General features: G+C 42.1%; 1 protein-coding gene across 1 annotated transcript in view; it reads left to right on the forward strand.

Moving 5' to 3' along the window:
• Nucleotides 1-17,157, forward strand: part of FGF3 (fibroblast growth factor 3) — a gene marked incomplete at its 3' end in the record, with an annotated part of 45,029 nt that overhangs the window by 13,788 nt on the left and 14,084 nt on the right. The window contains exons 3-4 of the mRNA XM_081945190.1: nucleotides 10,230-10,363; nucleotides 10,448-10,558. Coding sequence (XP_081801316.1) covers nucleotides 10,230-10,363; nucleotides 10,448-10,558 — 245 coding nt within the window. The remainder of the gene's footprint in view (nucleotides 1-10,229; nucleotides 10,364-10,447; nucleotides 10,559-17,157) is intronic.

Consider the following 17,157-nt stretch of genomic DNA (forward strand, 5'->3'; position numbering starts at 1 on the left):
TGGGAACCAGTAGGAAGAAGAAGACCTTAAATAATGGTTGGGGATGGCCTGGAACCTTAGAGGTCACTGGAGACCCGTGTTAGGGCCATGGATGAGCCTAACTGACTGCCCAGACTAAGACTAAGAACAGCTGGGCTTAGAAGGCCACCCCCCATTCACTAAGGAACCCACATCGGTAACTACATCTACTTTCAACCACCTTGGACTGTCCCCCATTTTTATGATATCTCCACCTGCTTCACCTTCACGTTCTGGAAATATTTGGAATATTTTCCCCTCCAGCTCCCCATTAACATCTTAGCCTCCGGCTATTAACTATGAACTATTACCATCTGCACCCTTACCCAATTGGGTTTTAATATTTTATCAATCTACTCGAGGCTAGACCTGCTCCGCCTGCGAGAGGCCCCTCTCTCGCAGGTATGGCCCTTGGCGCTTTCAAGGGCCTGTCTTGATGACGGGTTTGTGAACCCCGAGAGGTGGAAGAAACGGAAGCTGAGGGGCTTTTTATCTAAATGTTTTACACTGTTCTTAGGGGGTTCCAGGGAGGGGGGTGGGTTAACCAGGCCAGGAGGGAAGCCAGCACCAGATGAGCAGGTGAGTCAAGGAGGGGAGTGAGCGGGGTGGGGGGGAGAGGGAACAAGCCATTCCAGTAGAGGGTTGTTTTATTACATCGGTCGCGGGGAGGGGGGGATGCAAGGACAGGAGAAAATCAAGAGGTCGGTTGGGAGACCGTGGCTGTTGGCTACGCCCGGTCGTTTGTACCAACCCCCGCAGACTGGGTGGTCAGGAACTACAGGGCCAGGGCATGCGGCTGATGCTGTGCAATGCAAGGTCCGTAACCAACAAGCCCCCCCTCATTAGTGAGTTGATCTCCGAGGGGGAGCTGGACCTTGCAGGGATAACGGAGACCTGGTTGGGCCACGAGAGTGGCTTACCCCTCATGGAAATGTGCCCACCGGGTTTCCATGCATTCCATCAGCCCCTGGCCCTGGGTAAGGGTGGCGGGGTGGCGGTAGTTATTCGGGAGAGTCTAGAACCGAGAGAGTTCACTGTTCTTCAGATACCCGGTTGTGAGTCCCTAGGTGTTAAATGGGGCCCAGGGAGGCAGTTGGGCCTGCTGATTGTATACTTGGCTCCTCGCTATACATCAGCGGCCCTGCCCGAGCTCCTCGAGCTGATCTCAGAGACGGCGGTTGAGATCCCCAGGCTTATGAACATGGGGGACTTCAACCTGCCGTCGATGGGAGCAGCATCTGAGGTGGCTCGGGAGTTCATGGCTTCCATGACAGCCATGGGCCTGACCCAACTAATTCAGGGCCCCACATACGAGGGTGGTCACACACTGGACCTTATTTTTGTATCTGAACAGTGGACGAGTGATCTGGGAATAGGGGACCTAGTTATTACTCCCCTGTCATGGTCAGATCACTCATGTCTCCGGCTCGACTTCCCTGTCACTACCCCTCACCGTGAGGAGGCGGAGCCAGCTCGTCCAAGCTGGTACCGCCCCAAGCACCTGATGGAACCGGAGAGGTTCCAGACGGAGCTTGGGCCGCTACCTGTAGCCCTGACCCGCGCTCGGTCAGAGGACCTAGTGGCCGCCTGGAATATGGCGGCGGCTGGGGCCTTGGACCGGGTTGCGCCTTTGCGACCTCTCCTGCGGCAGCGATCCGCCCGAGCCCCTTGGTACACCGAGGAGCTGAGGGCGATGAAGCGCCATAGGAGACGTCTAGAGAGCAGGTGGAGGTCCTCACGCTCCGAGTCTGATCGAACACAGGTAAGATCCTATTTACGGACCTACCTTGTGGCATTGAGAGCGGCCAAACGTAGACATTGTGCCGCTCTTATTGCATCTGCGGATAACTGCCCTGCCGCCCTGTTTAGGGTGACCCGCTCCCTCCTATCACAGGGGGCGCGGGTGGCGCCCTTGCAGGGTAGAGCAGAGGAGTTTGGGGAATATCTGCAGGACAAAGTCGCTCAGATCCGGAGCGGATGGGCCCCCTCCAGTGGCACGGACGAGCCGTCAACAGTGAGTCTTGTAAGACCACTCTGGGAGGAGTTTGACTCTGTTGCCCCCGAGGATTTGGACAGGTTGCGTGGACGGCTGCGGCCCACCACATGTTTAATGGACCTGTGTCCCTCCTGGCTGGTACTGGCATCCTGGGAGGTGACACGAGGCTGGCTTCTGGGCCTGGTGAACGCTTCATTGGGTGAGGGATCCTTACCAACTGCCTTGAAAGAGGCGGTGGTGAGGCCCTTACTCAAGAGGCCTTCACTGGACCCAATGGAGCTAGCTAATTATCGTCCAGTCTCCAACCTTCCTTTTTTAGCGAAGGTTGTTGAGAATGTGGTGGCGCAGCAATTTCCACAACACCTTGACGAATCCGAATATCTAGACCCACGCCAGTCCAGCTTCCGACCCGGACACAGCACAGAGACAGCCTTGGTCGCGCTGGTTGATGATCTCTGAAGGGCCAGAGATAGAGGTTGCTCCTCTATCCTGGTCCTATTAGATCTCTCAGCGGCTTTTGATACCATCGACCATGGTATCCTATTGCGCCGGCTGGAGGGGATGGGAGTCGGAGACACCGTTTTACGGTGGTTCGGCTCCTACCTCTCCGACCGGTCGCAATGTGTGTTGACGGGGGGGCAGAGGTCGACCCTGAGGTCACTCACTTGTGGGGTGCCGCAGGGATCGGTCCTTTCACCCCTCCTGTTCAACGCATATGTGAAGCCGCTGGGGGAGATCATCCGTGGTTTTGGGGTTGAATACCATCTGTACGCTGATGATACTCAGCTGTATGTTTCAACCCCAAACCAACCCAGTGAGGCTGTCGAAGTGATGTCCCGGTGTTTGGAAGCCGTCGGGGTCTGGATGGGGGACAACAGACTCAAACTCAACCCCTCCAAGACTGAGTGGCTGTGGCTACCGGCACCTCGGTTCAGTCAGCTGATTCCAGCGTTGGCCATAGGGGGCAAACAGCTGCCCCCTGTGGAACGGGGGCGCAATTTGGGCGTCCTCCTAGATGCCCGGCTGTCAATGGATGACCATGTGGCAGCCGTGGCAAGGGGGGCATTCTACCAGGTTCGCCTGGTGCGCCAATTGCGCCCCCTCCTGGACCGAGAGGCCCTACGCACGGTCACTCATGCACTGGTGACGTCTCGCCTGGACTACTGTAATGCTCTCTACATGAGGCTTCCCTTGGGACGCGCCCGAAGACTGCAGCTAGTCCAGAACGCAGCCGCGGGGGCAGTCATGGGGAGTACCAGGTACTCCCATGTAACACCGCTCCTGCGCGAGCTGCACTGGCTGCCTGTGGTCTTTCGGGTGCGTTTCAAGGTTTTGACCACCATCTTTAAAGCGCTCCATGGCATAGGGCCCAGTTACCTGCGGGATCGCGTCCTCCCACATACATCCCAGCGGCCAATTCGCTCTCACAGGGAGGGGCTTCTCCTGGTGCCGTCCGCTAGGCAATGCCAGCGGGCGACGCCAAGGAGTAGGGCCTTCTCTGTGATGGGCCCAACCCTCTGGAATGACCTCCCCCCCGACATTAGAACCACCACCGACTTCCGCTCCTTCCGGCAGAAACTAAAGACTCACCTGTTCCGTCTGGCTGGCCTGGCATAATTTCAACGCCTATCTCCTGGCATTTATATTTTTACTGGTTTTTAAGGGGATTATTCTGTAGACTTAATTTTATTGGGTATTGGGATTTTAATGTCTGTTTATTTTAATTATTTATTAGCAATACAGTCCTGCACATCTTTTATCCTCCTCTTATCCATCTATTTAATATTTGTATATATATATATTGTCCATTTAGTAATTTTAATTGTTTTAATTTTGTTCTTTGACATGGACTGTACACCGCCCCGAGTCCCTTTCGGGAGAGGGGGCGGTCTATAAGCGCTAATAAATTGAAATTGAAATTAATTGATCAACATAGAGAGATGGATCCTGCAAGTAAATCAACAAACACTCCAGATACATACCTAGAAAAAAAACCCCATGAAAAACTGTTTGCTAAATTGCATGAGGACTGATAGGGTAGTGTCCAAATTGAAAAAAAATAGTTTTGATAATATGAATCCAAGGCAATTAAATATTTTTTCATGCAAATCACATTTGGAGTTCCCCAAGATCCAATTTGGTAATAATTAATGTCTTGAAGGGGCGTGGTAGCTCAGCAGCTAAAACACTGAGCTTGTCAATCAGAAAGATTGGCAGTTCAGCGGTTTGAATCTCTAGCACCACATAACGGAGTGAGCTCCTGTTACTTGTCCCAGCTTCTGCCAACCTAGCAGTTCAAAAGCATGTAAAACTGCAAGTAGAAAAATAGGAACCATCTTTGGTGGGAAGGTAACAGCGTTCCGTGCACCTTTGGTGCTTAGTCATGCTGGTGACATCACTACAGAGACATCTCTGGACAGCACTGGCTCTTTGGCTTTGAAACAGAGATGAGCACCACCCCCTAGGATCGGGAACAACTAGCACATATGTGCGAGGGGAACCTTTACCTTTAATAGGGATGCTAAATAAAGTTGAAATGAATCCTAATGATTCCTACAGTGATAGTGGGAGAGGGAGGCTGGCAGACATCTTTTTGATACATGCACAGGCCCACATCAGTATGCATGACAGCAATATGACAATATGACAGCAATATGCAGATACAGCAATATGGATATAAAAAACTTCCCGCTATAAAAAAAAACATCTTCTTCACTTAAACATAGGAGACTCTGCATACTGGAAGTACAGTTGGGTTCCCCTGAGGGAAAATGGTAGCAATTGGACTGCTGTTGTATCTAAATTTCAGGGGCAGGGGTGATGGTAGTGAGGTTAATATTTATACAATTTTGGGTACATTATTTATTTTGTGCTGAGAAGCCTTACTCTTTCAGTGAAGTTCATTTGGAAGACAAGTTTGAGGCTTTTCCTGCCTAGTAATACTAAAGTAGATAACTTTCCTCTTGCTATGAAGAGTTGGAACAATCAATCAAAACATTGAGCTGTCTAGGAGAAAAACTTAAATTCTCCCCAGTGTTAGCTAGATTAAAATTGTTGACAATAACTGTGTTGGGAAGGGAGAATTGGAAAAAAGGAGAACTAGGAGTTCTAGTTCTAGGAAGTAAAATACTAGGGAGAAACTAGGGGGGAGAAAAGGCCTTAGGAAGTACCCTTTTCCCCTGAAAATAAGACTTCCACGGGTAATAAACTCAATCTGGCTTTTGAGCGCATGTGCTAAAATAATCCCTCCCCGGAAAATATTGCAACACATCAGCAGCCATGAGGTGACTACGCTCGCCGCCTCCTGCACCTCAAAAATAATAAGACCTCCCTGAAAATAAGGCCAAGTACTTATTTTGGGTGTCAAAAGAAAATAAGACCCTGTCTTATTTTTGGGGAAACACAGTGTAAGTGAAGAAAGACTCTATATCTAACTCTAAACCAGTAAGAGATCCGTGACAACAGAACCACACTAAGCTCTCCATTCCGGATCAGCCTTATTCCATTTAGTGAGAGATCAAAATATGTCCAGCATAAGTTGTGGCAGTAGAAATTAATTTGTTGCACTGATTAAACAATGGACTGTCACCAGAAATGCCGGGTTCTAGTCAGCCCCCACCCCAGCCATGAAAACCCACTTTGTGACTTCGCTGCTTCCAAGTCCAATCTACCTGACAGGCATAATGGGAAGTGGCAGCAGCTGAACTCCTGAAGGAAAGTCAGGATATAAATCAAACGAATAATAAATAAATAAAGCTACCCAGAGTCACCTTTCAAGGAAGATGGGTGGCATAAAAATTTAATAAATAATAAAATAATAATTAAAAAACAAATTGCTTATGCTATATCATGGCAAACATTGTTTTAACAGAGGCCTTGGCAATGTATTGGAAGTCCTAAAACAATATATTTTGGGGGAGATTAGAGCACAAGTTTGAGGCCTACTTGGCACAATGAAGAAACTCTTGGGTAAATGTGACAGGGGGTACATCAATACATTCTTATTTTGTCTGAAATGTATAATGTAGTAATACAGTGCTCAAATCAGATTAGACTCAGGCTTAGCATCCTCATAGATTCCCTTTTCCTGATATCACATCACATCACAAATAGGAAAATAAACCATAAATGACTGTATGGGAAGTTATGTGTGATCTGCTTTTGTAAACGAATCTGTGTTAGTGGTCTGCTTATGCAGTACACTTTCAAGCATGAGGTTTGCAGCCTTGATTTCACAGGCAAATTTACTCCATCTGCTGGGCAGATTGAGAATTCCCTACAACTTAAAAAAACCCCACATCATTCCAGAATAGTAGCAATTATATTTAGAATTTGGAACTGCAAAATTCAGGAATGAAATATGTGGGGACTGGAAACTAAATGGAGAAATGCGTCCATGAAATTGGCATAAAGAGGCATTCATAGATAGCTCGCATCTAGATTTTAAGTACTTAACCTTATACTGCTACTGTCCTTGATTTTGAGAGAATTGGAAGTAAAGTTAAAAATGTGTTAGTTTGCTTACAATCTCCAGTAGTTTGTTTGTTGTTTGTTAGGTTTTTCCCCCCAATATTCAGTATTAGAACCTTATTTTACTTTTGCTAAGTAATGAAATCTTCTGCTTCATTTCTGAAATGAAGGCTGACAATTAGGATGAATGGAATTTCCAACATATCTCCAAGATATCAGTTTAAAGAAAAGCGAACTAAGTTATTAGTAGTAGAGAAAAAAAATATAGTCACAAAATGCAACAAGGAATTACCCAATCATTTTTTTTAAAAAAAATACCTTACTTAGGAAATGACAAAAGGCCCACCAATTTTTCTTGCCAACAAAACCTCCTGTTTCAACAAAGTGTAGTAATAGAATATGTAATTAATTTCTGAAAATATAGTCGTGGGCCATGCCTATCGCAGTTATAGATTGTCCTGGGAGAAAAGGATGATCTGGAACCCTTTCAATCATGGTTCAGACTTACGTGTGAGACAAAGAGTTGCTCTAAGGGATGACTATTGATGAGAGATGGATGGGACTTGTGTATTGCTCTGGTCTTATTATCCCTCTCAGCAGCCTTCAGTACCACTGACCATTGTACCGTTCTGGACTTCCTGCAAGTATTCAGTACTGGAGGCACTATTTTGCAAATGTTCTATTTCAGGGGTGCCAAACTTGTGGCGTCATGGCAACGTCAGATGACATATCGGGATTGTCCCTCCCCTTCGCTAAACCGGGCCTGCGCATGGCCAGCATGTGATGCATCTGGCCACAGGCCATGAGTTTGACAACCCTGTTCCATTCCTTCCTTAGAAGTAGGCTTCCTTGGTGCTGATGGTAGAGACTGAGGCAGTGGCCACTCCCTTGCCTCATGGCTTAGTTCTTTCTCCAAGAAGAACTACTTAATAGGCAGAACAACTGTCTGAAGTCACTGGGAGAGGTCACCAATCAGTTTGGGGTATGGTATCATTTAGTATGCTACCTTGGGCAAGCAGTGACGTGCGGTGAGGTTTATGACTGGTGAGGCACTGACACAGTGCTGGGTTTCAAATATTTTTAGACTTGTGGACTTCAACTCCCAGAATTCCACAGCCAGGCATGCTCAGTTCCAATTTAAAGCGACAGCATTTGTTTTTCTCCTTTGCTCCTTCTTTCTTTTTCTTTTTCTTCTCCTTCCCCTCCTTCCTCCCCCTCTCCCTTCCTCCCCCTCTCTCAAACACACACACACACACACACACACACACACACACACACACACACACAGAAGTTGGATTGGACTATCTCTCCTACCCCTTCCCTCTCTCTCTCACTCTCAAACAAACCCCCACACACACAAAAGTTGGATTGGATATCTTTTCCAGTGGCTTGAAAGCAGCTCCTCTGCCATCCCCCCCCATTCCCCTGCTGCCTTTCCCAAACACCTCCACCATTGCAAATGCAGCCTGCTGTCTGGGTGGGAAATGCCTGGAACACAATAAAGCCCACCCACCACCTCCTGCTGGCAGGCTGAGGTGGGAGGAGAGGCAGAGAAGCCGGAGGGGAGCCAAGCCGAGCCTTCCAAAAGAAAGAGGCTGAGGGGAAGTGTGTGTACTACAACATGGCTCTTTGCCTGGCTTCCTGCCTCCTCCTGTGGTCTCCTCAGTGCTCACTTGTGCTCTCCCTCCCCAAGTGTAGTTTGATTGCAGGTGGAGCCACGTTGCCTTTTCAAACTTGTAATCAGTGAAGCTGGGCTAGATTTTTATATAGTTTTATCCAGCTGTGTGTGTGAGAGAGAGAAATGAATGGGGGCCTGGGGAGGAAGTCACTACACTTGGGGAGGGAGAGCACCAGTGAGGTTAAGCAGAGTCATCCACGGTGAGGCAGCAACTAGCTCAGCTTTTTCCTTTTACTTTTTTTTTTCATGATGAGAATGGTGAGGCTGTGCCTCACTTGCCTCACCTGACTGCACGTCACTGCTTTCACTAAAGTGCAACAGTGAAGAGGGCTATACAATAATTCATGTCCTGTTCACCATCCACTTAGATTACTGTAATGTACTATAGCTGGGGCTGGAATGAAACAACTTGCCTTAGCCAACTCACCACAGCCAACTCGTTGTGAGACAACTCTCTGCAGGACCATATCAACAAATGACGTTAATTCATTTTGATGGGACTGTGGCCAATAGTAACACTAAAATAAAGAAATTCAATCCAGAAATACAGGAGTTACAATAACTTTGATGAAAACGTGGTCACTAATGATAAAAGCAATTGAATGGAATGATTAATACAGCATTCAATTATCCAACGGCAAGTTGTCCTTCAGCGAGTTGGCCCCAGCGAGTTGGCCTAGACCCCATTGGAACTGGCTCAAAAGATTATCTGAAAAGAACAATTAGTTCAAATATAGTGGACACTGATTAGGTAGCACACATCACAAGGAATGAATTGCACCTGTGTTTTAGGTCCTTCATAGGCTTCCAGTACCCTTTCAGGTGCATTTCAAAGTGCTAATTTTGACTTATATGATTTGGCATCAAGTTATTTTTAAGGCTGCATTCTCCAATTGTAATAGCACAGTTTACTCAGTTATCCTGGGAGAACTTATTGGTGGGCCCCCAATTCTATGAAGTAAATTGAGTGTTGGAGAGTTGAAACATGAAGAGTGTTCCTTTTCTTTGGCAGTGCCTATTTGCTAGAACAGCCTCCCAGATGAAATTAGACCACAGGTAGTCCTCAACCTATGACCAAACTTGAGCCCAAAATTTACGTTGTTCAGTAAGTAATTTGTTAAGCGAGTTTTGCCCATTTTACAACTTTTCTTGCCACATTTGTTAAGTGAATCACTACAGTTGTTAAATTAGTAACACGGTTGTTAAGTGAATCTGGTTTCACCATTGACTTTGCCTGTCGGAAAATTGCAAAAGGAAATCACATGACTCCAGAACATTGCAACCGTCATAAATGTGAGTCAGTTGTCAAGCATCCAAATGTAAATCCCATGACCATGGGGCTGTTGCAACAGTCGTAAGTGTGGTCATAAGTCACTTTTTTCAGTGCAGTTGTAACTTCAAGTGGTCACTAAGTGAACTATTGTAAGTTGAGGACTACCTGTAGTTTCTCGGTTGGTTGTTTTGGAAGAGATTGAAAACATATTTTAAAAAATATTTTGTGGGCTTAGTGGTTACCATTTGAGCTGCTGTCTACGCTCATTTGGTTTTGATATTGTTATGATATTGTTTTTATAGGTGTTTGTTTATTTATTCTGGAAATTATGCTATATATACTTGTCTGTTAACCACCAGAGGTCCTAGTAAATTATGGTTTACAAGTCAAATATGGGTTGCAGGAGTAAGAGAAATATATTCTGTCAATGTGGTATTCTCTGGTAGCATTGGGCACTAATTTTCATTCTATGTTTGGTGGGCAAAGTATGATCATGGGATTAATCAAGAATAGACTGTAATAAACTTTTTTGCTTTTATCATCTCCTAGTCACTGTTATCATTACATGAAGAAAGGCAAGAAAATAAAGACTAGTATTCTTTGCTTTGTTTGATATATACGTATAAGAACAGGATACGTTATTGGATATCAAAACTCTTTTATAAATAAATGGACATTGCTTTTATTTTCAGCCTAACTGAAAGTGTTCATAAGAACAAATGCAGTGAGCTTTGTACCTTGCAGTTGTTTGTGCTTGCTTTTTGAAAGTGATGGTGTCTGTCCTTATTTTGCAGGAAACCTACAATGCAGAATGTGAGTTTGTGGAAAGGATCCATGAGTTGGGCTATAACACCTATGCATCCCGCTTGTATCGGACTGTGCCCAATGGCACTAGCAGCAAACGCAAAGCTAGTGCAGAGAGACTCTGGTATGTCTCCATCAATGGGAAAGGACGACCCAGAAGGAGCTTCAAAACTCGTAGGACCCAGAAATCTTCTCTCTTTTTGCCCAGGGTGTTGGATAACAAAGACCATGATATGGTCCAACTATTCCATACAAATGCTAAGTACAGAGAAAGCCTACTGAAGCCACTAAATAAGAACCAGAGAAGAAGGAGAGGACAGTAGGAAGCATTCTGCAAGTGGGGAAAACATGATGGATCTGAAGACAAAAAAGAAGAAGCTACTATTCCATGGATATTGTTGGCTAAACCATATGAACCCAGTTACAAATGATTCTATGTAAACACATACACATACACACACACAAATATACTTGCTAATAGATGGTTTAGATGTGTATCCAATTGCTAAGGATATATAATAAATTAAAGCATGCTTGCATGTACGTTATCATGATGAAATAATGAGTTTGAGTATTCCTTGCCAGTTTCTGAATTATTTTATGCCCCAGGAGCATTTTGGTCTAGTCCATAATAGGCCTGTGACTTTATTCTAATAAGCATTTAATTATGTTTAGGCAAAAACTGCCTGTGAGAAAACAATTATTTTAGGGGGGAAATCCTTTCCTTTCTCCATCAAAACAGACTAGATGCTTTAATAAGATGTTTGCTCTTTGTATTTTTTTCATTTATTATAAATAATACTTTAAAGTATATATGTTGCCCAGTTAATTTGGGAATGCCTTTTAACTAAGTACTTTTTAAAGTAATTTCACATATCTTATTAATAATTAAAGGTTGCAGCCTTGGATATTAGATGAAAATATTACCTGTTCTTTTCTTTCCCAATTATAAACAATTAGAGGAAGATCTACTTTATGATGTATACTCCTTGTTTGTTTTTCATTTCTTTTTTTTCATTTGGCTGAACAGTAAAGTATCAAATACCATATACCGCTCTTTTTACTATATAAGATGTTAAGTGGAGGAACTTTTTGAAATTGCAAGAGACAGTTACCAATATTTTGAGTAATATTTTTTTTTGCTTGATCAAAATTTGTACATACATTTTCCTTACTTAAGAAAGTATAGAAAATATTTTTTTCAAAACATATTGCTTCAGCATAACAAGTAAACAAAATAATAAACACATTGAGTTGAATTTAGATTTTGTTTCTCCTGATAGGTAAGAGTCAGTTTTGCTACAACTTTCTGGAAATATGTGGAAATTATTCTGATGGAAGGAGAGAAGGTATTCATAAAAATAATCTCTATGTCCCTTTCCATAGGTGGCCCCCTCATAAATTTTCAGATTCTATTGGTGACACGTGATATTTTTAATATGGGATTGTATATGGAATGAAAGCAAATGCAACATTAGTCTCTGTGAATTTTTCTTTTGTATTATTGAATCTGCTGTAGTACCTTTTATGAAAGTTTTCTTTCCTCCATAGCACCATTTAAGCTGTTTTGGGACTTCAGATACCGAGTTAATATGTTATGATTATTTTCTCAGTAAATTAATTTATTTGATATATTAAACACATAAAAATAATGTTGAAGTCCTCTGAATGATCAACCTTTGGTTAGGTTGCTTATGCTGTCTTCACATAAAAATTGGGAAAATGATGCATGTAAATAGCATTACTAAGAAGCAGATGTGACAATATCAATGATAAATATTTTGTTTAATGCTGATAATATACTTAACAGTAACGACCTACTGGTATTATTGATGCCTCATCTATTCTCCATAGATTTTCTGCAAAGGATTTCTCGTATGAGATGGGGGGCTTAAGAAAACAGCCCTTCCCTAAAGTGAAAAAATATATAGCCCTGCTCAAGCCACAAAATACATTGATCATTTCATAAAAGGCAGATATTTTTTTCTCATGTATGGAAAGTATGAAGCAATGGCAAGAAGCAGGATTGTGACATAGAACCTTCTAAATCTAACTAGACTGCTGTTTTTCACTGTGGTAAAGCATGTTCTCTTGCCAATCTAATTGTCTTCTCTACATCTGGATGTATGTGAGAAGAATGAATTTTGCTGTTTTGCTTCAGGAACTGAAGTTTTTTCCCTAGCCCTGGGAACTTGGTGCTGATGACATATCTACATGTATTTGGCATAAAGAAGTATCTATGAAACATAGCTCTTAGATCATAGATCATCTGAATTGTCTGACCCAATACAATCTGAAGTACTATCAGGATACCACAATTGAAAAACACAATTCAGTTCAAAAACAACACTGATAAATTTTCAATTCAAAATGACAGTGATAAATTTGAGTTACAGTCCATACTCTCTGATCATTGTCCTGCTTTGAACTGAGTTGTTTCTACTAATATAATTCAAGTCCTATTAAACTATATAGTTACATATAAACTAAAAATTAAAAAAATAATCAAGTTCCTTTAAAAAGAAATCAGTAGAAAGACAGAGATTTTTTGAGTGAGATGGGCAGTTTTTATGTCTGATTAATAAAGTTTTGGGAAAAGTTTTCAATTAGCAATAATCGCGCCTTGGATAAACCTCATTGGCTACGATACTTCCATTGTGCAAAGTAATACTAAAATATAAATTAATATTTCCCCCCACTGTATTTGTGACAAGCTGCCTTTTTGGAAAGTCCAGAGAATCATTGTGGCTTTGCCTGTTCATTCAAAGCCTGATCCAGTGGTGAGATATGACTGGTACGCCCCGGTACGGGCATACCGGTGCCTACTGGGAGCATCAGGTACTGTTCTGGTACGGTGCTCCAGAGGGCTGGCCCACCCTCCCGTGCGCGCTCCTTACCTGTATTTGAGCTGTTCAGGCTTCCACAAATGGAGCGTAGGGCACCTGCGTGATGCTCCACCAAGCAGCTGGAGTGTCGTGGAAGCATGCACACGCTGCACGCATGTGCACACACATGCTGCACGCATTCATGTGGTGGATGCCTGGCCGCATTGCACTGTACCGGTTGCACTGGGATCCGGAACCCACCACTGGCCTGATCCCTGTCAAATGGATTCTGAGGTTTTTTTTTCTGTGCCTGGACAAGTAAGAAAATGTGAATTTTTGGCTTAGTAATAATTTAACCATTTATTCATATGAAGTGGACCAAACTGGGTAGATAACACCACTAGCTAAATGGCAAATGATTATGGAGTTATGCTGTCCCACTGGTTAGAATGTAGCATTGCAGGCTAACTCACTGCTGACTGCCAGGAGTTCGATCCTGAATAGCTTTCAGGGTTGACTCAGCCTTTCATCCTTCCATGGTGAATAAAATGAGGACCCAGATTGTTGGGGGCAATAGGCTGATTCTGTAAACCGCTTAGAGAGGGCTGTAAAGCACTGTGAAGCGGTATATAATTCTAAGTGCTATTATTAACATTTTCAGCATTCCTTCCCTGGGAAACTCTAGCTTCCAATGTTTCTGCTGTAATTAGATTCCAGTATAGAGTAACTCCTGCCTCAGTTTCAGCCACAATGCTTAACAGCATTCACAGTTCAATTGTAATTCCAATGCTGTCTCAAAAGATTGGTATCTGTTGGATCTAGTACAGAGTCAAAGACAGGCATTAAAGAAAGCTGATTAAACAATGAGCTTTCATTAGATCTACCAGCTTTATCAGAAGGAACTTGAAAACTGAGACTAAAATGTTACCGATCTTTACCTGAATGTCAGGTTCTCATTGCTACCTGAATTCAGAAATAGTGCAGTTGCAAAGAAATATAGCCATAACAAAACAAAATTAGATTGGGTTTTAAAAGGAAGCAATTTTATGCTTTTCATTCCACCCATTTGTTTCCTCTGTCTTTCTTTTCTCCCCCCCCCCCCCATTAGTAAAATCCTTTCTATATAGAAAGAAGTATTGGATGCTTTTTAAAAAGAAAAAAAGGAAAGGAAAAGAAAGAAAAGCTATTTTAAATAGGCCTTTGAAGATTTCAGTAAAGCTCAAGTTCAAATGTCTCCTGTTTCCTTTTGGAAGATCTGAAGGATTTGGGAAGGTGAACAAGCAAAGCTATAATTAAAGAACAGTTGATGTTAGCCATCGCCTCCTGGTAGCATTCTAAAGCTACCTCCAAATATAGATGGCAAAAGAAAACTTCATCCCATTTTAGTTTTGCAATAGTTCAGATGCCTCTACGAGAGCGCAGGAAGAAAGCTCTTCACAAACCTTGAGTGCCTGCATATACAGAAACTATTTTTTTCTATAGGTTGTTGTATTTTTTTCTTTGAGAATCCAAAGAACACACTCCAGAGTAAATTGTAAGATAACACTATTGCATAATCATTTCAGACATATCACTCTCCCAATTCTCCATTCTGACCCTTTTCCACTTTTCTCCCAAGTCTTTCCTTTCTCCTGTCTTTTATATCTCTCCCTCTCTTATATGAGAACAGCAAAAAGCCAACATTTCTACTTAAAAAACATTTCACACACAAACAAACGTGTACCACAAACATATAATGATTTCACTATATAAGTTATAAAATGCAGACATCTTCTAATAAGCCTGTTACTTCTTGTTGACATCCCCTAGGTGAAGTTCACCTCAGGACTTCAAGTTTTTTAAAATTGACCCCCAAGTCTTTCAGAGAAGAAAACTCAGCATCTTGCAAAATAGTAGCCACCGCATCACAAGTAGAAGGACCTACCACCTCACTGATATTCCATCTGAGACATGATATTTCTTCATGCTTAATATTACCAGCTCTGTTTTTCACTAATTCAAAGAAAGTCTCTAAGATTGTGCAATGTAACTGCATCATATGAGTTTTGTTAGCATAAAGCTGTTATCTCTAAATTCTGACATCTTTCTGACAACTGAGTTAATAATCTTTACTTCAGGACCAAGACTAGGAAGCTTAATATGAATGTTCTTAGAAAGATGCAACTTGAGAGGAAACTTGATTTGCTTTTATTTTTACAGAAAATGGAATCAGGGAAATAAAGAGAAAGAACAAAAGAACAAACAAACAAACAAACAAACAAACAAACAAAAGCGAGAAAAATACTTTACAACCTATGTATACTTAAACAAGAATTTTCAAATAACTTTAGATCAATATGCATAAACAGATTTTATATGTACCCATTTACAAATTTTATTAGAAGACATAGTGCAAATGGGTGAAAGTGGTTTACAACACAGTCCTTTGAGCAGTTCCAAGAAGGTTTCACACCCATTTGCACTATTCAGATGACCCTGAGGCAGTGGTGGGTTTCAGCCAGCTTGCACTTATTCAGGAGAACCGGTTGTTAGCTTTGTAAGCAGTTCAGAGAATCAGTTGTTGGAAGAAATCTTATTTTGTGTTTTCCCACTTTACAGGGCTAATCCTATAAGGAAGGCAGGAAGGAAACATTCTGGTGTTGTTTCTAGCCTAATCTTTATTGCCCTGCTTACAGAAACTACCTCTCTGGTTAACTCTTACTACATTGTAACAGCTAAGGCGAAGCGCCCATCGACCTGAGTAACATTGAGTTGGCCATGCCCACAAACATAGTCACATGACCACCAAGCCATGCCTACCCAGCTGGTCATTAGGGCAGAGAACCAGTTGTTAAATTATTTGAATCCCACCACTGCCCTGAGGCCAGAGATAAACCCCCAAGTGGCCTCAATTTCTCTCAGAGGGAGTGCTAAAGACCAGATGACTGAAAGGAATATAAATTCTTCTATTCTCCACCTCTTGATCAGAATGTAAGAAGCTTCTTGGATGAAAAGTGAAACATCTTCAAGAAAAAAACAAAGAACTCCTGTTACCTTTTGAAAAGCTTCCAGTACAAGCTTAAAATATCCTAGCAGCAGTTATCCTGCTGCTAGGATGCTGCTATATACATTTTGTATATTTTAAAGGAATGAAAGAATATAAGAAACAAATAACAACAACAAAAATCAGCTGGTTGGAGAGAAAAGTTTATAATTTGTTTCATTCTATGTTGAGTTTTATAATGTTTCACCAAATAGGGGGTCATTATTTATATAGAACAAAATGCTATTAAAATATCGGATAATTCCTTTTCTAGTTTCTCTCTTTCCAATGTCTGCAGAGCTTTTTTAAAACAGTGATGGAAAGATTTTATCTTATTTTTATTCTTGGGACTAGAGAAGAATGGATATCTTTAAAGTTACAAGACTGGAAGAAACATGAAACAAAGTAATCTATAATACCGAAGGTTGGCCATTATTGGTAATTATTTCATAGAGATACCCAAAATCAGGAAAATTTGTTTAAATATTTGCACTGTGGCAGGTATTACTTGGGGCCATTGGTTGATTCGATCATCTGTCCATATATTTTATGAGCAAAGTAGCTTGCTAAAAAGCAAGACAGTACTTTAAATAATAATACTTCAAATTCAGCATACATAAATCAACAACTAGACAAACATACATTTCCATAATGAGGTTGATCTTGAATTAGGTGACAGAACATGGGGAAGGGAATCAGTTACCTTCATCTTCCAGAAATGTGTTCAACAATCATAAGATTGCAATATTCACCTGAGATGCTGGAGGCGTAGTGATAAAATACTGGTTGAAATTTGTATGAGTGATTTGTCTATGTAAACAGTTCAGACAGATATCCCGAATGATAAACATTAAAATATTGTATAGCCCATACAAATCCCAAAGTTTCACATTCAGTCAGAATACCTGAGGAGAAGGAAATGAATGGCTGACATATTTAATAGGCTTCTTTGATCCATCTTCCTCAATCTGTAACAAAACGTCAAATCCAACAGGACTGGCATTAAACACAACAAATTTTGGTACCTTTATATTATTATAATAAGCCAAATTTTACCATTCTTAATTAATG

The sequence above is a fragment of the Natrix helvetica genome (assembly GCF_964273705.1).
Source record: "Natrix helvetica genome assembly, chromosome: 1".
Taxonomy (NCBI): Eukaryota; Metazoa; Chordata; class Lepidosauria; order Squamata; family Natricidae; genus Natrix; species Natrix helvetica.